This window comes from Centroberyx gerrardi, chromosome 6 (genome assembly GCF_048128805.1).
Source record: "Centroberyx gerrardi isolate f3 chromosome 6, fCenGer3.hap1.cur.20231027, whole genome shotgun sequence".
NCBI classification, from domain to species: domain Eukaryota; kingdom Metazoa; phylum Chordata; class Actinopteri; order Beryciformes; family Berycidae; genus Centroberyx; species Centroberyx gerrardi.
In genome coordinates this window covers 487,016-514,178 of record NC_136002.1, presented here as the reverse complement: position 1 = coordinate 514,178, position 27,163 = coordinate 487,016, and the positions used below count along the sequence as shown (strand labels likewise).

At 43.4% G+C, this 27,163-nt stretch overlaps 1 protein-coding gene across 2 annotated transcripts in view; it reads right to left on the bottom strand.

Annotated features, from left to right (window-relative positions):
• Nucleotides 1–27,163, bottom strand: part of slc36a4 (solute carrier family 36 member 4) — a 237,150-nt gene that overhangs the window by 176,655 nt on the left and 33,332 nt on the right. For both annotated transcript variants that reach the window (XM_078284357.1, XM_078284358.1), the window contains exon 8: nt 3,456–3,728. In XM_078284357.1, coding sequence (XP_078140483.1) covers nt 3,456–3,728 — 273 coding nt within the window. The remainder of the gene's footprint in view (nt 1–3,455; nt 3,729–27,163) is intronic.

Genomic DNA, 27,163 nt, shown 5'->3' with positions numbered 1-27,163 from the left:
CGTGGCCACCCACTGCAGATGAACTACACAAGCAAGCAGATAAGCCGTTGCCTGAGGAGCTTGACAGGTTCCTCACCTTTGTCTTGTCTGGTGCTAGTGATTCTAAGTGTGAGAAGACCCACCGACTTGTGCTTTCTATAGGACAGGACCTCTGCAGAGCAGTGACAAATGGCGAGTGGAAACTTCCCAAGCACATACTTCTATGTGCCACAGTCCGTCACTTGTACCGCAGCAAGCAGCTCACCACCATTCTGCAGAGACTGGGCCACTGCGAGTCGTATGATTTTGGGTTGGAGCTGGAGACCGCCATGGCCAGGGCCATCGATGAAGTGTCGACCTTCCTCACACCCTCCATCATCACAGGGGACGGGAATGAGGTGTTCCACAATGAGTGGGACAACCTCAACAAAATCACAACGAATGTCCATGGCTCAAACATAGTCAACAGTGCTGGCGGCATCATGGTCCAGGAGACAAAGCCTGGTGCCATCAGAGTGGGCCCACTGATGCCAATGTTTAGCGGAGGGAGGGTCTCGGGTGTGTCCAACTTCAGACGTCGGTCCATGGTCCTGTCATATCTAGGAAGTGTCCGCTCCTGACTGCTTGTGGCAGTCACTGCTGTGCAGAGGTCCTGCAGAGCAGGAGTTATGAAAATCAGCGTTTTTCGCCACACGCGAGGACATCAATTCAAAATGGCCGCCAAACGAACCCCATGGGCCATTAGTTGACCTTGGCAACATGAAAAATTCTTAACTAGACACCATTAGGGTCCTAAAAAAACAGGTTACAAAAAAATGCCATGCGGGTACATTTTTTTTCACCTTTATTTATTCAGGGGAGTTTCACTGAGAGCAATGCTCTCTTTTTCAGGAACGCCCTGATCACATTCACACACATTCACACCTGGAAGCTGATCAGTACAACCACAGTCTGATCTGCTGGCCACTGAGCAGCTCCACTGGAGCGGGGTTAAGGGCTTTGCTCAAGGGCACCTCAGTGGTGGTAATGAGGGAGGGGCAAGCGTTGCTTTTCACTTTCCCCACCCAGATTTATCCTGCCGGTCCGGGGGATTGAACCGACGACCTTCCGGTCACAAGCTCGCTTCTCTAACATCATGGGTACATGGGAACCTATTTCTCCTGCTAGACTAGTAAATCTGCTGTATTAGGAACTGTTGGTGTGGCTGCGGTGAGTGGTGATAGGCCTACTGGGGCAGTCACCTGTGGACCTGTTCAGACCAAGAGGGGAGTTAGCCTGAGTTGGCCTGTTAGAGGGGGGAGAGGTGGCAGGCATGGAACTGGTTTTAGTACAAGGGAGGCAGAGTCTCTTGCAGCTTGGCTGCGCAGTGACAGTAAGGAGAACAGGTGTGAGGCCCCGGACTCCCTTGTATTTTCGAGTGATGCAGAGGAGGAAGATATTGATGATGATGAATTCCTAACACCAAACTCTATTTCCAAGGGTGGCATCATCCCCCTATTTTCCCCTCTGCCCCTTTCTCCCCTTTCTATCCCATCGACCGCCCCCTATCCTAACCAGCTCTACTCAGATTCCAAAGCATCTGGAGGTAGGAAGAGAAGACAGGGATTCGCCCTAAATAGTCATGGAAAAAAGAAAGATCAGCGAAGTAACTTGACTTTTTCCTGATCGACTAAACATGACTGCACCTAGGCCTATATTGCTAAAAAAAAAAGTAAAATTACAGCTTGCGCAATATAGGGCTGCTAGACTGGCTCTTGGCTGCCCTATATGGACTAGTGTAAACCAGTTGCACTCAAGCATTTCATGTCTCCCAGTAAAGGAGAGGCTATTATCTAGCCTACTTCTAATTAGAAATGCCAAGCTGCCAATTTATATACGCTCTGTAAATGGTAAATTGTCTTTTAGAAAAATTACTTTACTGGTGATAAAAGGGTGAATAATTGTTGATTTCTGGTTGTATGTAGGTGCATTGTATATGTGTTTGACTGATATTCCTTTTATTATTGTACGCTTGTATTTTACTTTGTTTTTCTTTTTGTCCTCCTGTCGTATGGACCCCAGGCTCTGTTATCAGCTAATGGGGCTCTTAATAAACAATAAACAATGAACAATAAACAACATTGAATTTCTTCTCCGTGTATCTGCATAGAAAGCGGGGAAGGAACAGTGTGACGTAGATCTAAAAGTAGAATTCCATGGAAAAAGTAATAGTAAGTAATATAAAGAAACAGCTACAACAGCATTACGCGAAACTGTGAGTGTTGAGTGATTGTGTTCTTGACATTCTAACACTCATCCATAAAAGGTCCTTTTAAACATCCATCAAACAATGTCAATGGCTAGGCGCTGTTGAGGGGGTGGTGACAATAGAGTAAAAGCACAAATATTCAAATCAATGGCTCTTCTCTTTCTCTCTTATGTCCTCCATGACCTGCTTTACATAACATCTAACCGCAAAGCATGATTCCAAAACAAAAGAATGCAAGGATGGAGGATGGATAAAGATCGGATGGTGACTTGACCAGCAAGTACAAATGTTAAGCCCTTAAGATTAAAACAAAAAACAAAACATCACGTCTAAGCATCGTTATCGCCAACAGTACAGTCTACAGTATAGAGCCAGCTGAAACATATGGGAAAATGAACATCAGTGCATCTTAACTGATTGTGCACATGCAACGTCAAGCACACAGCCCATCTCAAACTGTGAAGATGCTTCTCTGCTCACTTTCATGAGAAGATTGTTCTCTCTAAGACATGGGAAGAACATTCTCCACAAGGTCACAAGTTTCGACTTTTTTTATCAAAATGTTATTCCAGTGTCACCGAATATGCATTTTTTTGCTGACTCTGCTTTCAGCTTTCAGCATTCATCACATCAGACATATGTTGTTCTTGTGGCTTCAAACACACTTACAAACACACTATTTGTGGTCACATAACTTCCTCCCACATTAGAAAGATCCAAGATCCATATCTGTGACATACTCCACTGAACATAACTTTTTGCAAAAACATTTAAAAAACATTTTACATCTAAACTGAGTTTTATGTTATTTCAGTACTAAAAGTTCTGAACCACAATATGTACCAATACGCCCAGCAAATCTTCACAGATGCTCACACAGGCTAATACTCTAATCTTTCCAATTCATTCTCTATGGAGCATTACAGATTAAAGGGCAGAACAAACTCCTGTCTTGTTTCTGGCTATAGGGGAGTAGTGAATGTTCACCAATACAAATTAAACTGTCCTGAGGCACAGTAAAACCACAGTTTTGCATTAGAATTCAGTGGTACGTCTTTTCAACAGTCTGGGAGACATTACTTTGACTGAAACATACCGTGAAGCTCAGTTAAATTACTCTATTTGTGTATTTATATCTTGCTGACATGAGCAAAATTAAGTTGTAGTAATTCCAAGGCAATCTAATAATTGTGTGTGATGTGGTCAGCTGTGTCTGCGGGCAACTTACACTCAGGATGTACTGGAAGATGATGACCACACTGATGGCCATGCACACATTGGCCAGGAATGCCAGCACAGCCATGTTCTTCAGGTCCTTCATGAACACCAACACGATGAGGAAGGGCAGGAAGAAGAGCATATAAAGACGCAGGTCCAAGTCCCATGGCTGGCCAGCCGATGCACTGAGTAGGGGTGGCAAGGCAGCACCAGCTGATGTGTTGGCCAAGGACTTGAGGGAGTCGCCATCCAGTGTGATGTTCCCTTGGTATCCCTCCACCACCTATGAAAGACCCACAAAAGAGCACCCCGCCATGATTAATGGTCCTCTGTAATGAGTGAAGCTTCCCCTCCCCCTTTCACCTCATTGACCTTCAGCGAGGCACATGCCGTGTCCTCTCGGAGCAGAGATAGATGGCCTATTCCTTTCTAGAAGACATCTCTTTAACCCTCCCAAGATAGGAGGGATGTGGGGTCGGGACAGGGAGAGTTATTGTCCCTGTTGGGGATTCTAAAGGTGGAATGACACTGAAGAAGGGGATGTGGATATTGAATTGAGGATGGGGACATTGACAGTGGCCAATTTAGGAGTAGGTGAAGTTGTGTCCTTGTTACAAAGGCAATCTGGAGGGGTTCTGAATATGAATGAGTGAGTCATGACTGTTTGAGCTCCAGCTCGGCCTGGATACTGACTAGGAGTGCCCTGAGGAAGGGCTTTTATCTGTTGGGCATAGCTATTGATTTTAAGCTTTAAAATGGTGCCCAACTTCTCAGAATATGCTTAAGAGTCATAAATCTGCATGGCATTATACCTATTTAAAGGCAAAATAAGGACACTGAATCATAATACTGCAGTGTTTGCCAACCACTGCCTTGGAGGGACAGCCCACCATGCCAGCGTCACCTACCACCCCTCCTGAACAACCAACTGAATGACACGGAAAATGTTTCACAAAATAAAATACAAAAAAAAAAAAAAATCACAAATCTTATTTTTACAATTATTTTTACAACAACAAGTATATATGTATAATATGTATTTATTACAGTAGGACCCTATTTATCCAAACCTCAGACTTCCCAACTTACCGGTCAACCAAACCGAACAAAGGAATCATTCAGATGACAAAGGTAAGACAATTTTCTCTGCATAATTTTTGCTTATAAAGTAAGCTCAGTGGTGTAATCTCAATGAGTGTACATCTCTGATTTATCTCATGGATAGTCAGACCTATGCGTCCTTGCGCAATAACACATATGTTACATACCATGCGAGGGCAACTAGTGTATAAGGACAATGAGTTAAGTTCACATCACTTTGTATACGTTGTTTAAAATTAGAAACCTCTGTTATTGGAGCATATGGGATACAGGATTTTGGCTATTAATTTCACAGGCCCATGAAAATTAGTCCGACAGTGAAAGTGAGGAAGAAGAGGACGGCACTATCTACCACACAGCTGCAGCGGAATACCTCAAAAAAAGCCTGAGGTGGCTTGAACAGCAAAAAGAAGCATCACCAGTGAAACTGCTTTTATTAAGAGAGCTTCACAAATGTGAAGTAAATGCGCCTAACCATTTCCTGCAATTTTACATATATATATTTATATTATATTTTTGTAGCTGTGAATGTTGCTGTCTGTCTTATGTTGCTGTAGATTTATGATGGTGTAGCCTGATGTTTTCTATGGTACTCATTGGTATGGTAATATATCATTCTGTAAGACCCTGAATTGGACCTCCATAGGAATGCTCACCTTGGATTATGGCACAAGGGATATTAACATCATATCCTGTGTATTGATAAATATATTTGGTTTGTATACTGTGATGCTTGATTCTCAATGCTACATTAAAGAACTCAATTCATTTAAATTAAAGTGTCTACTCTTCTTCTATGCCTCTTCCCTGTGCGGTGAGCCCCCAACGGGACTAACGTTTTACAGCTCACAGGGAAGAGGTGTAGAAGAAGAGTAGCTGTACCTGTGTTTGCATTGTCGCTCTGGTTATTGCTTTGAATATCTGTTTGCATTCTGCTTGGTGGTTCAGATTTATGTTATGTAGGTTCATGGCAGAGTGTATGGAGCACTGAATCATGTATCCATGTGGGGGATTGACCTTAAAAATCTTAAACATTAAAATTGTCGGACTAAACTCCGGCTGGCACCCCAAAACCCTATAGGCAATCTGCTACACCATGTTTAAGACATGCATATGAAAACAATTGGGAGAAGCCACACAAAGGTGCGATTTTATACTTTATTGCAAATATTTTCACAGGTTCACATGTTCATGAACATATTAAACGACATATCCCGCTACTGTGATTTTCAATTGACTGTGGGTCCAATGTTTTACAACATCATTTCTATTTTCGTAGCCTCATTCAAATGAATGGGAAGTAAAAATCTGAACCCTACAAACTTGCCCCAGCAGCATCCTAGTCAGTCAGTGATAGATAGATAGATAGATAGATAGATAGATAGATAGATAGATAGATAGATAGATAGATAGATAGATAGATAGCCCCCATAACCCCCAAGTTAAAACTAAGTGGAATATTGCTTTAAGTTGAATACTTGTTCTGGTTCTGAACCAATTGTTTTGCTAGCTTGGAGAGAAGGGTCTATCTGCAGCCTGCAGACTCCCTACAAGAAACACCCCCCACCAGCTACGTCAGTACAAGAAATGCTGTGGCTAGTTTCACGGAACTGCAAAGTACCACTGTTTGCGGATACCAATGACCCATTTCGGCCACCATAGTCTCAGGGGGCGCGCCTTGTACTGATGTGGACTCAAGGGGGCATTTCTTGAACTGACATGGACTCAAGGGGGCATTTCTTGTACTGATTAACCTGTGGGGGTGTGTCTTGTAGGGAGTCAGACCTACTTGAGCTTGGACGACAAGCTCCAACAATGTGTGTGTTGAAGTGAAATGCGTGCCACATGCAACACTTCTTGATCCGTTCCCCTTTCCTTCATACATTGGCATTTATTTATCACTCAAACAAATTTTGTTTATATAGCACCCTTCGTGCAAGATACAAAGGGCTTTACAAGATAAGAAGATAAATACAGAGATACAACACAATAAAAAATCTGAGTAATATATTAACAGTAATAATAATAATAAAAGCTGAGGTAGTCAAAATGACGTAATCCTTTTCCCTTTTGCTGTTCAGGAAGAACTACAGCCAACAGGGGATTTGAATTTTCTATGCCCCACCCTAAGGGGGAGCAATCTGAGTGGGCAAAAGTCAGGAGCAGACTCGAAGCTAGCCAACTTTAGCTGATAGCATAGCTTCCAGTATAAGAGAGGATGATACATTGGACAACACTACATTTGGTGAGCTTCTTGTTGAATCGGATAATGCCTGAATACACCGTAGGAGAGCTGAGGGGAAGACAGAGGAGAAGAAGCCAAGACTTCGCTGCTGCTGCTCGGCCTCCTCCAGTAAACAGCGGCTGGTGTGTTTGTGTGCAACTGTAATGTAAAATGTAAACAAATGAATTTAAACAAGAATGTCTAATTTGAGACTGTCTTGATGTCTATTATGTTGTGAGTGATGGAACTAAATATAATGCACAATGGATCAAATAAGACGGAAGGGAAGGCAAGGTAAGGATAGCAGAAAAGCATGTTGTGAACTTCAACACAAGTAGTACAGAATGGAGGCTCATGGAAAATGAGACAGCACTTCCTTGAGTCAAATTTTCATTATACAAGAGAATATTAGATTGCTGCATCAAACGTGTAAGTACTGAGTCATGCAGATCCCAAATCTGCAAACGGCAACTGGGGCAGCCATGTATTCTCTCACTGCACCAGAGAAGGCAATTTTTGGGGGCTTATCATTAACACACAGCTGGAAGTGAATTGACCACTTGTCGATAAGCGGACTTGTCAATGAAAGCAGAAGATGGGAAAAAACTTTTTTTCCAGACAAATAACCATCAGAAAACTTTCTGTAATGAATATTCATCATGAAGACTTGACATGGTTTGGGTCTTATAGTTGTGACAAAACTCAAAATGATCATCTACTGAATGATGCTACAGCTTCATAGCTCACTAAAATACTCAGCCCCCTGTGCGTGTTTGTGTGTGTGTGTGTGTGTTAATGACTTGAATTACATTTTTATGGAAAACAGCCATTTACCACATCCTTCATCCATGTATTTTTTTAATCTGTAATTTAAATTGCATGTGCATTATTATACCATATAGGTGTTCAGCTGTTGAAATTACATCATGCTTAAATGCCAAAGTGATAGAATGGCCCCAGACTCTATGTTTGCTATGCTAATACAATTGCTTAGCATGAGTAGAAAAGTGAATATCTGCTGTATTTACGCGAGTAAGCTTGTGTACTTTAAGGATGTGAGGAGATACAGTAAATAATGCAAGAAGTGAGCACGGGGGGAGGTGGAGATGAAGAGAGGGAAGAAAACTGTCATATGACAGAGGAAATACAGATTTTTCTCCCTGCGCTACAACAGGGATCAAAACAGGCTGGTGATCCGTTAAGGCACCCGCTGACAAATTCTATTAAATAATGTACACTGATATATATAATCCCATAAAGAGGATTATGCCATCATGTTTCATAAGCAGCTACAGTGGGACTTTTTGCATAGTCATTATCAGACAGTCAAAAGCTTTTGTGTCCCAACTGACCTCCACTGCCAATGTGGAAATTAGCTATGAAAGATTGTGGGTAAAAATCAGATGTGTACCTGAGAGAGCAAGGTCACCCCAATAACATGCCAGAGGGTGGCGGGCTGACCAGGACACTGCTTCCCTCTTAAGGCTGATGCACCAAACTGCATTTGACAGGGCTTAAAGCAAAAAAAAATTCTGAGTCTGAAATGTTCCTGACAGAAGGGCGGGGGGTTTAAGGTTAGTATCCCGCACCATTTATTTCTCTATTTCTCTATAAAACTAGTCCAATAACAAGAACAACAAAAACAATTGACACATTTCTGTGCTGAATGAATGCATATTCAACATACAGCATTATTAATCTATAAACCTAGCCCCCAGGGGTCACCTGGTATAAAAAAAATGATGTGGAAGTGAGCACAGTTTTCTTACTATTTACTCCTAAACCGTGCCCACAGATCAGTAAACCATGCGCACAGATTTGTAATATCTATGTTGGTAACATCAAAGAGGGATTTTTAGGCCTATATACAGTGAGCCATAGCCATTACACACCGCTTGGCATACATATAGTGAGCTATAATAGCCATTAGGCACCTAGGCCGATATGTGAACCATAACCATTGATTGATCACACCAGTAGGTCTAATTTATGATCCGATGTGTGTTTTGGTGACAATATGAAACCTATTTATCCCTATAAATCATGCTTGTGGATAAAGTATGTTAATGCATACATCTATAAATTTAATATGCAACTCTGTGGGCCACTCTGGTGTCCCTGTTTGACGATATCAATGCACATATTACAAATCCGTGTGCACGGTCTACTAATCCGCGGGCATGGTTTAGGACTCGCGGATGTGCGCACTGATTACTAATTAGAGGGCACGGTTTACTAATCCATGCGCACGGTTTAGTATTCCGTGCACACGGAGCCATGCGCGGTTTACCAATCGGTGCCTGTATGGATTTCCACATCAATTATTTTCTTGTGACCCCAGGGGGGACAGGTAGAGAACAGTCAAAGCAATGGCACATTTTTATGCTGAATGACGATTGTAAATTGTCAAAGACAGATCACATTCCGGTCTGTCATTGCTGCTGGAGCGGCAGCTGTAACTGTCGCTCGTAGCAATGCGGTCAGCAGGGCCGTGCACAGACATTTTGGGGGGCAGGTGCTCAAGCGAAAAAAAAAAGGGCACCCCTCTCATAATTATTTATAAAAAATAAAGTTACATACACATCTTTTACTTACTTACATATTTATTTATTTCAATACCCATACACTCATGCAGATGTTTAATACTCAACAGATTTTCTACAAAATTACTGTATCAATTCACACAGAGACGATGGTCTTTAGCATTCATTATTTCTACATGACTATTTCAACATGACTCTGCTCTGGACTCTGACCTTTCTTCTTCATTTGTGATGGGTTCTGTATCAGGTGGCGATACATCTCCCTCATCCTCCTTACTGCTAGATGGCCTGATCCAGGATAGAAGAGAGCTGCTACCCTGGGCTGCCTGCTGTAGCTCCCTTTCTTTCTGTTTTCTTAGCCTATCTTAGCCTTAAATTTTGTGTCACAGAAGTAAGAATCGATAATTTGCTAAGCTATATCTTAAAGCTTTTGCTAATCAGTATGAGCATGTACAGTGGACGAATCATATATTTGCACATTTTCTTGTGACGGGTGACAGGTCGGCTAACGTTTCTGATATCCAAATATGATTGCATAGACTATTAACCACGTAATGCATATTTATTTGTTCAGTTGCCTGACAAAGGAACTAGCCTACCGGAGTTCACTCGTTTTCGTTGACAACGCTATTTTAGCCTGACTAGCTTGCTTGTTGTCAAGCTTAACGGTGGGCTATTGCCGAAGTTAGGCTGGCTGTATTGAGATGTTTTAATAGTGGTTTAATTTCACAACAGTGACAAACAATGCCGAGGCTTATCAGGGAAGGCAGGTCAGGGAGACGTGGATGCTGCTCCGCAGGGCGCTCGATTTGCGTGCATTAACTGTGGTGGCTGTGACAAGGTAAGTCGAAGAGGGAGGGGCAGGGGCTCGTGCGGTCTCGCAGAATTAGAACTCAAATGCAGTTGTCGGGCATTACATCATGCTTTTAATTGAGAATTGATGCCATGGGCCAAATTTAAAAACTAAAATATAAAATTAGAAAAAAAAGAAATTGCAAAAAGGGCACTTATCTAGTCAGAGGCCAAAAGGGCAGGTGCTTGAGCACCACCTGGGGTCTATCTGTGCACGTGCCTGGCGGTCAGATATCATAGTGCGCGCACAGCAGTTGTGTCTGGGATTGACCTCATGTCAAAAGAGCACTTTCTTTCTGCTGGTGCCGTACAGCCTCTTTGAGCACACAGTGCAGAACAAACACCCGGTTCCCTTAATTTGACGCACCAAGTGTCAAACGATTTCCCGTCTCCACCCGTTTATTCAATCCATGCCTATCGCTGTTTGTTTTTTACTCATCTCTCAGTGACGCGTGTATCTTCACCAGCTTTCATAAACTTCATTTCCATATTTCAGCTGTGCTTCACCACGGAATCGGTGCTACATGGTGATAGAATGTAGCTCGCTGTTCGTTAGATACAAAAAAACTTCACTCGCATTCCATTAGTAATTGGAAAATATTGCTTTGCTTCACTGAACATGATTGGATAAAACGCACCAAAAACAAAAACACACAAGGAGTGAGTTGTTCTTTTTTCGAGAATAGTTGGTGAATCTAAAACGTCCATATGCCGGAAATCCGGCACATTGCCAGAGGTCTTTAAGCCCTGATTTGATCCTTCCAGCTCAAAGTGCTTCTCCTATTAGAAGGCAGCACTACATAAACACATTACATACAAGTTATATAGCTTATAGTCCATGGGCCAGACCAGATATCGGTACCATCTGAGTGGGCAAAACCTTACCTATTCTAAATTGTTTATAGGGTCAATATAAGTAAATTAATATATGATAGCCTTTCCACAGGAGCAGCTTTTCATATTTATTCGACATTTTGTTATTTTCCCCTATTAGCACCTGTAGGAGATTTTGTTGTTGTTGCTATTCTTGTTTTCTTTCCCCCCCAATATAAATTATTTCTAAATGAATTATGTAATTGAAAATATACAGTATATTTAATAGAAGCTGACTCCACTTTTGAAATAATTAACACATAAACACAACACTTTTTGAAGGTTTTGTTTATGTCCAGGTTTCCCAGATTCCATCTCTGTAGCATCTCTGTAGCACGTGAGTTGCGTGTTCAGTGAGTGAGTCTAGTGGCTGGTGACTGGTGACTGCTGGGACCATAGGCTAGTCTGTGACAGATGACTTGCCCTTGTAAGTAATTTTGTTCAAAGTACTTCAAACAAAGATAAAGTCTACCCATCAACAGAATAAAAGGTTTAAAAACGTAACCAGACTGTGTTTACCGCCTCAAGTGAATTAACTTATCCCCAGCCAGATCCATATTTAGAGGTAACGTTAGCTAGCTAGCTAGTTTATCTAGCTAGCTAATTTTCTTTAGCAATTTTCTTTCCCGCCACTTTACGCTACAGTGGCTACACTCAGGTCCTCAACTACAGAATATACAGCGTCGGGACCTGAGCTCTGCTCCCAAAATTTCTTCAGCGATCAAGCAGTCAAGAAGAAGAAGATGAAGAAGTCGTCTCACCGCGCCGGAGGAGCTGTCCGCTTGTGTACTGCCTGCTGGACCGGCTACATCCTGCCGTCGGACCTCCACCCCTGCTACGAGGCTTGCCTGGGCGCCGTTCACGCCGGTTTAGCGTTGACTCCGCAGGCCTCCTGCCAATTCTGTGCTCGACTGCCTGTGGAGGAACTGCAGCGGCGGGTGGACGCCTTCACGGCGCTCCAGGTGGAGGGAAGCGGCGACGGTAGCTGGGCTGACCGCGGCGCCATCTCTCCGGATGACAAGCTGGACAAGATCCTCTGCGGCAACGACTTCCCGAATATTCCGGAGGAAATCCTCGATGGCAGGCACGAGTCAGCCGGCTCGGCTCCATCCATCTCGGGCTCTCCTCTCGATTCTCCCATCTCCCCGTCGGGAGACCTGGTGCCTGATCTTGAGGGCGGGGCCCCGCAATTGCGGCTTTCCCCTTCCCCACCGTGGCAAGGAGCTCCGCTGCTGCGGTCCTCTCCTTCTCCGCTCCAATCTGCCAGCCACATGCCGGCCACCAAAGGACTTCTCCTGGACTTGCCGGACATCATTAAGCAGGCGGCGGATTTGAGGGGCATAGCGATGCCGGCAGAGCAACCTGCACCTGCTCACGGCCTCTTAGGCGGGGATGTGTACGTCCAGGAGCCGCCTGTCAAACGCCCCCCGCTTTGGCTCTCCTTTATGCGTTTCCACCAGTTCCCCTGATTTCTCGCCTCTTAGCGCGCGTTCAGGAGGAGAACCTAGCGGTTATTCTGGTGGCACCAGAACGCACGAGCGCGTCTTGGTTCCCGACCATGGTGCAGCTGCTGGCGGGGAAACCGTGGCAGCTCCCATGGCGCAGAGACGCACTGTCACAGCTGGACGGTGCGATTCTCCACCTCCCGGTAATAGGCCAACAACTGTGGGCCTGGCCACTGAACCGGAGCGCTTGGAAAGGTTAGGTCTGCCCCCTGCGGTGGTGTGCACTATCCAAGGTGCGAGAGCCCCTTCTACTACAGCGTGTTACGCAGGTAGATGGTCTGCTTTTCAGCGCTGGTGTGTGGAGAGAGGCTCAGATTCCACGTTGTGTACTCTGCCTCTCGTGTTAACCTACCTTCAGACGTTGGTAGATAACGATTTGGCTCCATCTACAATCAAAGTGTATGCTGCAGCCATTTCATCCTGCCACGAGGGCTATGGAGAGAGATCAGTTTCCGCGCATTCCTTGGTGAAGCGCTTTTTAAAGGGAGTCAGACGGCAGAAACCTGTTGTACGCTCTCCAGCTCCGCAGTGGGATTTACCTCTGGTGTTGCGCGCTCTGGGGGGTCCCTTTTTCGAGCCAATAGCCCAAATCTCTCTCAAGATGCTATCCCTGAAAACAGCGCTCCTCCTAGCCCTGACGTCGGCTATGAGAGTGAGTGACTTATGCGCGCTGTCGGTCTCACCGTCCTGCCTTTCTATTAGAGAGGATGGGAGCACAGCGACTTTACAGCCAAATCCCTCATTCACACCTAAAGTCCTAACAAACTCCTTTCGGTCGAGAATTATTTCCCTCGAGGGGTTCTTCCCCCCGCCTCACAGAAATGAGGCAGAGGAAGCGTCTCACCGACTCTGCCCAGTGCGCGCTTTGTCTCAGTATGTTTTGCGCACAGCAAACATCTGACAGACACAGCAGCTGTTTGTTCATTACAGAGGGCATTCACAAGGCTCGGCTCTGTCAAAACAGCGTCTGTCGCACTGGCTGTGTGATGCCATCACACAAGCCTACAGTGCGGCAGGAGCCGAGCCACCGCAGGGCGTCCGGGCGCACTCCACGAGAGCCTTGTCATCATCTACGGCCCTCCTCAGAGGGATGGCGGTGGCAGACATCTGCGCAGCGGCATCTTGGGCTTCTCCATGCCTTTTCATCCGTTTCTATCTGCGCGATGTGTCTGAGTCCTCTCTGACTCATTCAATCTTAAACGTGCTAGACCGCAGATGACGCGTTGTCAGATCTGGCGTTTTTACACACATGCCAAATGGTGCGCCCCCAATCTAATCATCACGGATTAGTGGGCTGCATGAGGGATCATTACGATACGTAATAAACGTCTCACATTCTGCTAACGTGTGTAAAGTTATGTTCCATTTGCAACATTGTTTTCTTGTTTATTTTTTAATACACTCTATGGTGCTAAATCAGTTGCCTTGTGTGGAGAGACGTGTCCGCTAACGTATCTTGAGAATGAGAAATGGATACGGTAGTTTATGGTATTTCAGTCTGATTAGCATCGGGTAGCGATTTACACTGAACAAAAATATAAACGCAACACTTTTGTTTTTGCTCCCATTTTTCATGAGTTGAAATAAAAGATCTAAGACTTTTTCTATGCACACAAAGGCTTATTTCTCTCAAATTTTGTTTACAAATTTGTTTAAATCTGTGTTAATGAGCACTTCTCCTTTGCCAAGATAATCCATCCACCTGACAGGTGTGGCATATCAAGATGCTGATTAAACAGCATGACAGGTGTGCCTTGGGCTGGTCACAATAAAAGGCCACTCTAAAATGTGCAGTTTTATCACACAACACAATGCCGCAAGTTTTGAGGGAGCGTGCAATTGGCATGCTGACTGCAGGAATGTCCACCAGAGCTGTTGCCCGTGAATTGAATGTTCATTTCACTACCATAAGCCGTCTCCAATGTCGTTTCCGAGAATTTGGCAGTACATCCAACCGGCCTCACAACCGCAGACCACGTGTAACCACGCCAGCCCAGGACCTCCACATCCGGCTTCTTCACCTGCGAGATCGTCTGAGACCAGCCACCCGGACAGCTGATGCAACAGTTGGTTTGCAAAACCAAACAAACTGCATGGTTTCTGCACAAACTGTCAGAAACCGTCTCAGGGAAGCTCATCTGCGTGCTCGTCATCCTCACCAGGGTCTTGACCTGACTGCAGTTCGTCGTCGTAACCGACTTGAGTGGGCAAATGTTCACCTTCAAATGGCGTCTGGCACTTTGGAGAAGTGTTCTCTTCACAGATGAATCCCGGTTTTCACTGTACCGGGCAGATGGCAGACAGCGTGTATGGCGTCGTGTGGGCGAGCGGTTTGCTGATGTCAACGTTGTGAACAGAGTGCCCCATGGTGGCAGTGGGGTTATGGTATGGGCAGGCATAGGCTACGGACAACGAACACAGGTGCATTTTATTGATGGCAATTTGAATGCACAGAGATACCGTGACGAGATCCTGAGGCCCATTGTCGTTCCATTCATCCACCGCCATCACCTCATGTTGCAGCATGATAATGCATGGCCCCATGTTGCAAGGATCTGTACACAATTCCTGGAAGCTGAAAACATTCCAGTTCTTGCATGGCCTACATACTCACCAGACATGTCACCCATTGAGCATGTTTGGGATGCTCTGGATCGGCGTGTACGACAGCGTGTTCCAATTCCTGCCAATATCCAGCAACTTCGCACAGCCATTGAAGAGGAGTGGACCAACATTCCACAGGCCACAATCAACAACCTGATCAACTCTATGCGAAGGAGATGTGTCGCACTGCATGAGGCAAATGGTGGTCACACCAGATACTGACTGGTTTTCAAAAAATGCATATCTGTAGCCCTAGTCATGTGAGATCCATAGTTCAGTGCCTAATAAATGTCTTTTTTCAAGATAAAACTGCACATTTTAGAGTGGCCTTTTATTGTGACCAGCCCAAGGCACACCTGTGCAATAATCATGCTGTTTAATCAGCATCTTGATATGCCACACCTGTCAGGTGGATGGATTATCTTGGCAAAGGAGAAGTGCTCACTAACACGGATTTAAACAAATTTGTAAACAAAATTTGAGAGAAATAAGCCTTTGCATAGAAAAAGTCTTAGATCTTTTATTTCAACTCGTGAAAAATAGCAAAAACAAAAGTGTTGCGTTTATATTTTTGTTCAGTATAGCTCCACTCCTGATGAGACAGAGTTTGTTGCGGGCCTGTGAATACGAGGAAGCCTGTTGGCTACAACGACAACAGTTAGCAATTGAGGCATGTTATGACCCCTAAATGCTGTCTAGGGTGCCAAGGGGGTAACATAAACTAAGTCCAGGAGAAAGGGAGCAAAACAGGTATAAAGTGAACAAAAGATAATTTATTTTACCAACGGCTCGTTCAGTAGGTCAAGGAAGCTTTTGTAGGCTTCAGGGTGGCCAAGACCAAAATAATAAACAAAAAAACTAGGGCTGCCCCCTGAAAGTCGACGAGTCGAATCATCTGTCAGAGTGACGTCAGTCGACTGAGATTCTTCAAGTCGAGCAGTCGTTTATTTTTTGTTTTTGTTTTTTTTGTCAGTCAGTGTGCATTACAATAACAGGATAAAACAGATAGAAGCTTACAAAAATGCACAGGGATAACATTTCAATGAGGAATTATAAATAAGGGGAATCATAAATATATTTTTATATTTTAGCAGGGCTATCTGGCGCGCTTGCAAAAAAAAAAAAAAATCCACGTGACAATATGCGCTGGTGGTTAATTGATGAGAGAAGCTGAAACCTGAGGTGGAGTGGTTGGTAAACTAGGCTAGCTATAACCATGTCTCAGAAGAAGTCTAAAGTATGGCGGCATTTCGAACTTTTGAAGGATGACCCTAAAAAAGTTAAATGCAAACTCTGTATGCAAGAATTCGCTTATCATTCAGCAACATCAAACATGGCAAACCACTTGAAACGGGTAAGTTGCATAGCTAGGCGGCCATTTGCAATTATCTGTGCAGATTTACTATACATAATGCAGGCAATAAGTCTATTTACAAAGCTAATTTAAAATATATTTTATGTATATCTCTGCTAGGCCCATCCCACGTACAGTGCTGAAGATGGCCCGTCTACTTCATCCTCACATCCAAGATTAACCCAGAAAACTCTAGATTTGAGGCCCCCGTTCACGGAGACACGGAAACGAGCAATTACCGACAGCATCGCAGATTTCATTGCACTAGATATGAGGCCTGTGAATATTATTGCGGGTGCAGGATTTAAGAAGTTAATGGAAACTCTGGAGCCAGGGTACACTGTCCCTAAAAGAGACACCATTATGCACGCAGTGATGGCAAAATATGACACAATGAGAGAGGTGGTTATGGAGCAAATTAAGGACAGTGCAGCAGTAAGTTTCACTACCGACATTTGGACGTCACAGCAAATGGAAGCTTACATGACAGTGATTGCCCATTTTATTACAGATGACTGGCGACTGGAGTCGTTAGTTTTAGAAACAAAAGAGATGGGAGAGAGTCACACCGCAGCAAACATCGCTCAAAGACTGAGCGAAGTCATGGATGCATATGACATTCCAGGAGAAAAGCGAGTGGCTGTCGTACATGACAACGCAGCAAACATGATTCTGTGTTCAGACATGTTAACCGGCGATCCGTCCTGGGGAACTGTGCGAGGGGTTCGTTGCGCGGGGCACACACTGCAATTATGCATTAACACAGCCCTAAAAGAGGACCCGGTCTGTCGCACTATAGCAGCTGCAAGGCGTCTGGTCGGTCACTTCAAAAAAAGTGCTAAAGCCACAGCAGCACTTAAAGAAAAGCAACTCCTACAGAAAGTGACTGAACACAAACTGACCCAAGATGTGCCAACTCGCTGGAACTCCACGTTCTACATGCTTGAACGTCTTGTGGAACAGAGATGGCCAGTTACCGCGGTGCTGTCGGACCCTGGTACCAGCAAGAGGGCCGACCGAAATTTAGACTTAACGGCCCAGTGGAGAATCGCAGAGGACATTGTTTCAGTTCTGAAGCCCATGGTCACTCTGACGGAGTTACTGTCACAGGACATAAATGCTTTGTTGTCTGCCACTCTGCCTATGATCATCAATATGAAGACACGCCACCTGCAAGTGCGCGAGGATGACAGTGCAGCCACTAAAGCACTGAAGGGCAAGCTCACTGCAGAATTTGACAGGAGGTGGGAGCTGACAGGGAGACTTCTTCAAAGCAGTATATATATGCAAGCCGCAGTTATCCGCGTTTTAAAAAACTCTCATTCTTAGAGGATGTTCAACGCGACGAGGTATATGAAACGGTGGCAAATCTGGCCGAGAGTGTGTCTCAAAACAGTGCGCAGGGCCCAACGCAAATGGAACGCGAGGACAGCAGCATGGCTGAGCCTCCTCCAAAAAAGAAAAAGGATGACAAGGAGAAGGAGATAGCCATGCTGCTGATGATGTCAACTGATGAAGAACAAGCAGAAGAGGGACTGTCACTGATTCAGAACGAAATGAAGACATACTTGCAGGATCAAACAAAAGTTGATGTGGGGCCACTGAACTGGTGGAGAAGAAACGAGGACCGCTATCCAAAGTTGTCCACAGCAGCGAAACGTGTACTCTGCATCCCCTCCATGTCCACACCATCAGAACGAATCTTCTCAAAGGCTGGCTTCATCGTTAAGAAGACCCGAAGTTCACTTCTCCCAAGTAATGTGGACAAACTAGTTTTCCTCTCCCACAACATGTCAAGGCTGAATAAGAACACTGCATAACATGGGAAAGTAAGACCACTCATCTGCCTTGTGATGTATATAGGCCAATGATTCGTTTTAGACCTATTAGCTATTTGTTGTGTAGGAAAAAGAGACTGAAGACAAATGTTTGCTTTTTCATCTTTAAGATTTCAAATCTTAAATTGCAAGTGTTTAATTTGTTTATTTATTTGTTTACACTTAAGATTTATTTATTTTATGTTTAAAGAGAAATACAGTAGCCTAATAAGCCTATCCTGTTGAAGACGAGAAGTTATTATTTCAAAACAGACAATGCCGTGAATTTATTTAAAATTTTCAGGCTTACTGTTTTTATTTTCATCTAAAAATAATTCCAATCTTAAATAATTTAATTTGTTAATTTATTCTTGTTTAGATTTATTTGTTTTTATGTTTAAAGAGAAATAAAGAAGTAGGCCTATCCTGTTGAAGAAGAGATGTCAGTTATTTCATAGCGGGCAATGCTGTGAATTTATTTTAAACTGTTTCATTTGTTTATTCATTTACACATTGTTTTTAATGTTTAAAGTGAAATAAAAAGAGCTGTAAGAGCTTGATTTAAACATGTGTGCTGCCTGTCTCATTATTCCGACAAATCCATATGGTAGCCCGATATTATATGTCAGCAATTCAAATAGGCCGCAATTCAAATCTTGCATCATATGCAGCTGTCTTTTATTGATTTTTAAATGCTAACAAATATGTTCCCATGACTCTGTTGCATTTGACTATGTTAATGTGGTCGAAATCATCACTGAAACTTATGCCAATGAATTTTCTGATTGCCAGATAGTCTATATGAAAAAAAAAAAAAAAGAACGAATAGTCGAATCTTTACATTGAACAGCCAAATCCGATTCGACTGACAAAATTCTGAGTCGGGTACAGCCCTAAAAAAAAGCCCACACTGCCTAGAAACAAAGATAGCTAAACTGGGTTAAACAAAAAGTACAATCATAAACTCCCTGACTGACCAAACAGGAGAAAAGGGGGGAGTAAAACAAGTGGCTGCACACCCTTACTCATATGCCCTAAGTATAGCAGCCTTGACAGTGTCATACTTTAAGCTATCCTCGATAGAAAGGGCTGCACAAGCCTCTTGCGCTCTACCAGTTAACTTGCACTGGAGCAATAAGGGCCAGACATCTTTTGGCCAGTGCAAGGCAGCAGCAATACGCTCAAACGCGCTAAAGTATGACTCCACTTCAGTCTCCCAAAATGGAGGAACTAGGGCAATGCTTTTACTCACATCAAATGCTGGAATGGAGAATGATGGAACCGAAGGAGGGAGCACAACGGGGGGTTCAGTGTTTGATGGCTGGGACACACCAGATCCAGCCCTCATTTGGGACTGCATTTCAAGCTGACGCATCTTAACTGCAGTTTCAGCCTCAAACCTACGGATTTCTAACTGGCATTCCAGCACCCTCTTTAGCGCTTGTGCCTTTTCCTGAGCCTCAAGCTGGGGGCGGGCCAAACGCACTTTCAACCGGGCATCAATCTTTGATCCCGAGGGAGAGGATTCAACAGAGAAGGGTTCAAACCGTGGCAACGAAAGAGGTGGCTTAACCTCAGCCTGCTTTTTAACAGTACTCACCCTCTCCACGGGAGACTCAGGGCATCTCGCAGCTGTGAACACCCCAGCCTCTGCAAAATCAAGACCATCCGAAGTTGCCTGCTGCTCAGGTAACTGAATGACACCTTTTCTCACCAATTCATCCAAAATAATGGCCTTTAACTCACTCTTAACAAGAGATCTAGATAGAGGAATAGCATAGTGCACAGCAATCAAAAACAAGTCATCCTTCCTACACTTGTCAAGCTGCTCTAAGATAGGACTACTTACAAACCCTTCCAAATCAAACAAAGCCATTCTTGTCAGCACAACTGCTTATCCCTGAAAAACAGCCACAACACAACAGTGCGCGTCAAAAAGAGCTATGCTCCCGAACTACTAGAAGATATCCTGGACTACTACAAAATATCCCAGACTACAAAAGTATCCCGGACGAGCCCCCATTTATGTTACGACCCCTAAATGCTGTCTAGGGTGCCAAGGGGGTAACATAAATTAAGTCCAGGAGAAAGGGAGAAAAACAGGTATAAAGTGAACAAAAGATAATTTATTTTACCAACGGCTCATTCAGTAGGTCAAGGAAGCTTTTGTAGGCTTCAGGGTGGCCAAGGGTGGCCAAATAATAAATAAAAAAACCCACACTTCCTAGAAACAAAGATAGCTAAACTGGGTTAAACAAAAAGTACAATCATAAACTCCCTGATTGACCAAACAGGAGTACAGGGGGGAGTAAAACAAGTGGCAGCACACCCTTACAGAGCTTCCACAATATGAGCCAGCAAAGTTTACAAATGACAAAACAGCGATTAGCAACCGCTACAACACGCACACACATAAACTGAGGGATTGGCTGTCGAGTGGCCAAGTGGCAGTGACTGGAGCTTCTCTCCGGCTTTTATACTGGTCCTGATTGCCAACAAGCTCCAGGTGAGGCCACTTCACAACCAATCACTGAGTCAAAGGGGGCGGGTCTGAAATAGAGAGAGACAGACAGCAACACACCCCAAACCATGGCCAGGATCTGGCATAGGCCGTAACAAGGCAAAAACATGTGTAGCCACAGTCGGTTGTACCTCAGCTGGCCAAAACGAGCACCTCATCTCGTTAACCCGGTGCCGATATGACAAACGTACTATAATCAAGGTTAGGGGCTAGTGCCGCTAGCAGCTAGCTAATCTACCATTAGCATTTGCGTTAGCTAAAGCTGGGGATAAACCACACAACTTTTAAAATCCTAACAGATTATGAAAAGACTGGGCGTATACACTAACCGACTGGTTTCTGCAGATTCTTTATGACGACTGAAAAACTGGGCATCACACACTTAACGACTACGCCAGATGAGGGATCACACACTACTCGACTTGTTACTGCAACTGAACCAAACTGAACGCACCAAACCCCCATGAAAACACGAGCTCTCGCGGTACGCTACGAGATGCCGGTAGCAAAGCAAACGGGGGTACAGCATACATCACATTTTTATGGGTACTAGAGCTTGCTGTTGTTGTTGCGCCACCATCTGCATGGAATAAAGGAAGAAACAGAGGGCAAAACAGTCTTTTTGGTCATTCTATTTTCTTTTCAGAAACAGCAAATAAAAAATGAAAAAACGAATGATGATTTAATTTTCATTTCAAATCCAAAAATGGAAAACAGAAATATACAAGGCATTTTCCGTTTTCCTGGTGAGAAAGGCAGATACAACATTTACAAAGGACTTGATTTTCCTTTTCTCCTTTGTAAAACAGAAAATAAAATAACAAAAATGTAAAAAGCCCATTTTGGGATTGCAACCTGAATATAGAGCTGTGCGTCTTTCAGCACCATCAAGGCCTGGAAAGTGGAAAGGAGAGAGAGAAGCAGAGAGGGAGGAAAATAGAATGACCAAAAAATAAACAGACCCAAAATGCATTTACATAAAGTTGTGGAAGGGCAGACGTGGGGAGTATGGACTGCACAGACTGCATAGGGAGCTGGAGGCGAGTAGCAAAATGTGAATCAACTACCTGTTGCTACATGGAGCAAAGCTATCAAGTGGGAGCTGAGAACGTTTGTAGGCGATGTTGGCTATGGTGCCAGATGATTATGTTGCAAAACTGGACTGCGCATTTACATTGTCCGGTCGGGACTACCAACCGGACATGTAGGCTAATAAATAATAATTATAAAACCTGACTTTCCGGTCTAAAATCGGTATCTGGCAGCCAAGGTTTTGTGTAATCAATAATTGAGTCTTCCTTCCTGTGTGCCTTGGTACCAGAAAGATTGGTAGGCCTATCTATAAATTTATTGTATGAAGAATTAACTAGTTGACTGCTCCTTGGTGTGAGCTAAACACCGTATTGGCTTGTTATGGCATAGCTTCATAGTTTTTCATTGGCTGTTGATGGGATCCATTCGCATTTGAGTTGTTGACGAGTATACACTACCTGACTGCGTCCAGATTCCGCTTGTAAAAATTAAACATGTTTGATATAATCGTAGTGGCTCCAACTCACGTCGGGAGGCAAGAGATTAGAGTCTGTTTCCCTCACACACTTATAGATTTTCTGTGCCACCTGGCCACGCCGACTGCCCCAAAATTTGCAGACTAGTGCAGACCAGGACAGACTCAGTCCGATTGTGAATCCTGGCTAAAATCGGGGCAATAGCTGTCTAGTGTATCACCAGCTTAAGGTTAGCTCCTCTGGCTCACTTTGCGGACACATCTCCTTAAACGAGACAACCGCAACTGTAACATGGCAAAACTCTAAAGTACTTTGTTTATCGGAGACTCACTTCACTTCTAACGCCAAATGAATGGAAGGGATATATTGGCTGATGAGATGTAAGGTAACTCTAGTCTTGTAATCAGCTGGGGTTGTGGCAAAAAATTACTAGAATACCTGAACACCGAGACAATAAATACTACCTTCCTGGACGTTATGATGTCCTATTTTTCTTGAGACTGTGTTAGAAACATTTAGAATCAACTACATAGTAATTATTGAGGCTGTAGTTTGTGGTAATGTAGTATTGGATTGCAGTATATTGTAAGGTGTAGGTATTAGTCATGATGCAATATCCTAAAAAAATATTTGAGATAATTGGATGCATTAAACATTTCTATTCCCTGCTATTAGGCCAGCAGATCTCAGACATTCCCAATGGTATAACATGTTGGCTGCCAGACTGCCCCCCCAGTGACAGACCACTTGGCACACAGCTATCACTGAAAACTCTGCAGCAACACATCAGAAGTTCAGGTTTGTGGTCTGGCAGACGATATGTTGAATACATCAGTTATTGTCTTCGGAAATTTTTTTACAGGAATGACTCGTTGCAGCTCCGACATGAAAAGTTAGTTAATTTTTTCATTACTTCATATTGCACAATATGATGTCACTGACAGGCTTTTCAAAATCAAGTATAAACTATAGCATAAAATAATCTATAAATCAAAATTGCACATTTTGCTACTTGCCAGTTTCAGGACACACTAGTATGTGATGTACATTCTTTTGTAATGGAACAACTGACGATTTCTGTGTTTCTGTTACTCCACAGATTACGTCGATGAGTTGATGGACCTCATCTTTGATCACGTCTTCCAGGACCCCGCACCTTATGTGAGCCAGGTTTTGAAGATCCCCATCCCAGAAGACCTGTGCGCCCTGAACCCAATGCAGCTGGCAGCATCAGGGAAGTCACAGCGTATGCACAGCACCACACACACTGGTATCACCACTCTTACCCTGCGAACTAGAAAGCCCCAACCCTAGCTGGCAAAGGATATGTAGGCTACATACCTGTAACCACTGAGAAGAGGGTACACATACTGTGAATACATTTCATTTGAATACCTAGTTTCTTCTTCCTTTGTTTTGGTTAACTGGAATGAGGTCAGGTTGTAGTCGGGTGTGTTCCAAGAATACATAACAGATAACTAAAATCATATTATAAATCATTTTTGTGATTGATACTGCACTACTTTACTACACTGCAATAACTGCTACAGTGGAACACACCCCTGTGTACACTCACAGATGTAGATTTTGTAACATAACAGCACCCCATTATGGTCCTGCATAAGCAGTATATTATGTTTTTACATGTGCCTTTTTTATGCCTATAGTAAAATAATTTTATTCTGTATGAACAGTCAGTGTTGTGGTTACTCATTGGTTTCACATTTAGTTTACATTGGTGTGTAAAGAAAAAAAAATATAAATAAATATATAACCCCACACACTGTCTACATTTGCATGGTGCTTTATTACATTTCAATGACTGAAACATAATAAAGCACCATGCAAGTGTAGACAGTGTGTGGGATAATATTACTTTTTCAGTAACTTTTTTGTCCTATGTCAGTAAAAGACTTTTAGGTATGCTAAAGTTGTTTTTCTACATGGATGTGTAATAAAGTATAACAACACACAGTTATTTTACTCAAATTTATTGTCATGTATAGTATTATCAAAAGTCACATATTGGCCATATCATTATTTGGCAAATCAATTTATGCACAGAATGCATAAAAGATACTTACTGCTCTATACCTCTAAGCCGTAAGGGCCCATAGTCTGCTTTATAAATGTTCATTGCATTCTGTACCTAGAACACATTCAAACATACAGGCTCCAGAGCAGGATGATCCACATGCATGTAGGTGGATGCTGAAGCTGATTCATTCTTCTGGTAACCTAAGGAATGAGAAAGGGTAACGGTTATTGAATTTTGCAAGGTTTATAAGAACATTACACTGACAATTACGTTTATCTATATTATATGTTTATTATTTAGCACAGACAATTTAGAGTAGATGTGAGTACTGTACAAATGAATGTAATTTAGGACATAAACAATAAAGGTGTCAACTCCAAAACTGGTAAGATGTGCAGTCTCATGTACAGGTGGAATGACCAGCAGGCCTCCATGAGATGCAGTGTTTGAATATTTCAGCTATAGTTGTACATGTTAGATGTTTCATGGAATAACATTACAGCAGCTATCAAAGTAGCCAGTTAGTAGTAGTAGTAGTAGTAGTAGTAGTAGTAGTAGTAGTAAGCCAGTAGTTACCATATAATGACAAAACAATAACACACACTCACAAAGCAAGACACTCCGGCAGGTGACGTTAGATATCATTTTTATGGGATACAAAATACCGTAAATCCTCTAATAGTGGCCTGTAGTCAATTAAAAGCCGGGTCTCTGATAATGGCCGGGGCCGTGGTCGACACGAACAAATAAAGGCCGGCATCAAATACAGGCCGGGAGAAAAAAGGAAAGGAAACAAGACTAGGTCAAAACCTAGTATATGGCTGGACCGTGTCCGTCTCCTCTCTCCGCCGCTGCCTCTCCACCGCGTTCCTGGTCGGTGATCCGGCCGAAATCTCGGCCAGATCACCGGGAACACATCGGCGCCCAGGTTCAGTTAGCTTCAGTTAGCTTCAGCTTACATGCAAACAACGGTGGATACCGGTAAACTCCTGGTGCCTGTTTGTAACTGTAGTTTGTAGTAACATACAAGTGCCACAAGATGGCTCGGCCGGCGGAAGTCTCTGGAGCATGCCGTCGTCGATGACCGTAATTATCGTAATGCATTGCAGTAACAAAAAAACATCTACCTAACGTACCCCAACAGAAGCAGATCAGAAAACAAGGAGGCTTCGTACTAAAATATGAGCAAATATACTTATCAAACAGAGGGAATTAGAAATAAAGGCCTGTCTCTAATATAAGCTTGCTTCCAATAAAGGCCTGGTACCCTCTGCAGTTGAGGTAATTAAAGGCCCGGGCCAATATTAGAGGATTTACGGTAGTCCACTATGGCTAGCCATCAAGACAACATAGCCGACACAACCACATACACACGCAGAGTGAGAAAGCACCAACAACACACAAAAATTTAAACCTACCAGTCAGAGACATCCTGCTGTAACCGTGTCTGTAAAACTTCGGCAGCTGCTTCCTCTTGTTCTGTTGTCAGATTCCGGCTCAAACATGTACGGCCTTACATGTTCGGTCACACAGTTTTCTCCTGTAGCAGCTGCCATGTTGGTTTTGGAGTTTTTCGGCATCTGCACCCTCACCCCTCACCCAGCCGATCAGGCGGCCAATCAGACCAACGCCTCATTATCATAGCATCCCCGCCCACTCAGAACAGCACATAGTTAATGAGGGGAGAAACTGAGAGGATGCAGAGGCACCACAGAGGTTGTTTGTTGTTTTAAAAACCACTGGGAAATGTTTTAAACTGCTAAAAAGAGCATAATATGGGACCTTTAACATTTAAGCCCTGTATTCAGTCATTTGACATCACTGCCACCTATAGTTTTTCTATAGTTTTCCTAAGGTGTTCCAGTCATTAGTCAATGCAAGTATGACCATCCACAGTGTATTTTCACTGTGTAAGATACACACACAGCTCTCTATCTCTCTATTTGGCCCTCTGTGACCACTGCTAGTACTGCAAACACCAAGTCAAAGTGACTGTTGCAAGGACAACAAGCACACTTAAATTTTCTTCAGAAAATTTAGCCTTTCCTAGTTATTATTAGGGGTCCAAGCACCGCAGGTGCTGGAACCCTATTGTTTTTGTAAGGATTATTATTATTCTGCCGCTTCTTCTTCTTCTTCTTCTGCCCTAAAAGTATCTGGATCTCAGAAACCGTAAGAGCTACAGCAACCAAACTTGGCAGATAGGTCCAAAGTCTCAGCCGTTACTCAGGCAACAAAAACCACGTCAATTGGTCTTATGGTGGCGCTATAACAAGCAATGTTATATTTTGGCCTATAACTTAGGCCGAACTGTAGGTCGTAGAATCAAATTTCCCCTTGATTCCTTGGGTCATTCTGCATCTATCTGTATAGGCCACGCCCATTTCCGTCGGACTAGATTTTCCGCCATTTTGAATTGTTTCCAAATCAGTTTTTTCGCTACTCCTCCTAGGCTGTTCATCCGATTCACACGAAACTTGGTGTGGAGCATCTTGGGACTGTCCTCTTTCAAAATGCTATTTGGATAATTGATTGCCCCAATGGGTTGGCTTTTATCAACCGATAAACTTTTAATGAAAAATGCCCTAACACAAAATTGGGCATAAGTCCTTGACCATTCATCTAATCAAGCTAAAATTTGTAACACATGTTGAGAAGTGTCACTTAAGCATACCCACAAAAGCATTTGGAGTTCCATCACTAGTGGGCGCTACAAATGCAAAAAGTTTATATCTCATAATTGACTGAATGAATTTTTATGAAACTTTGTACACACGT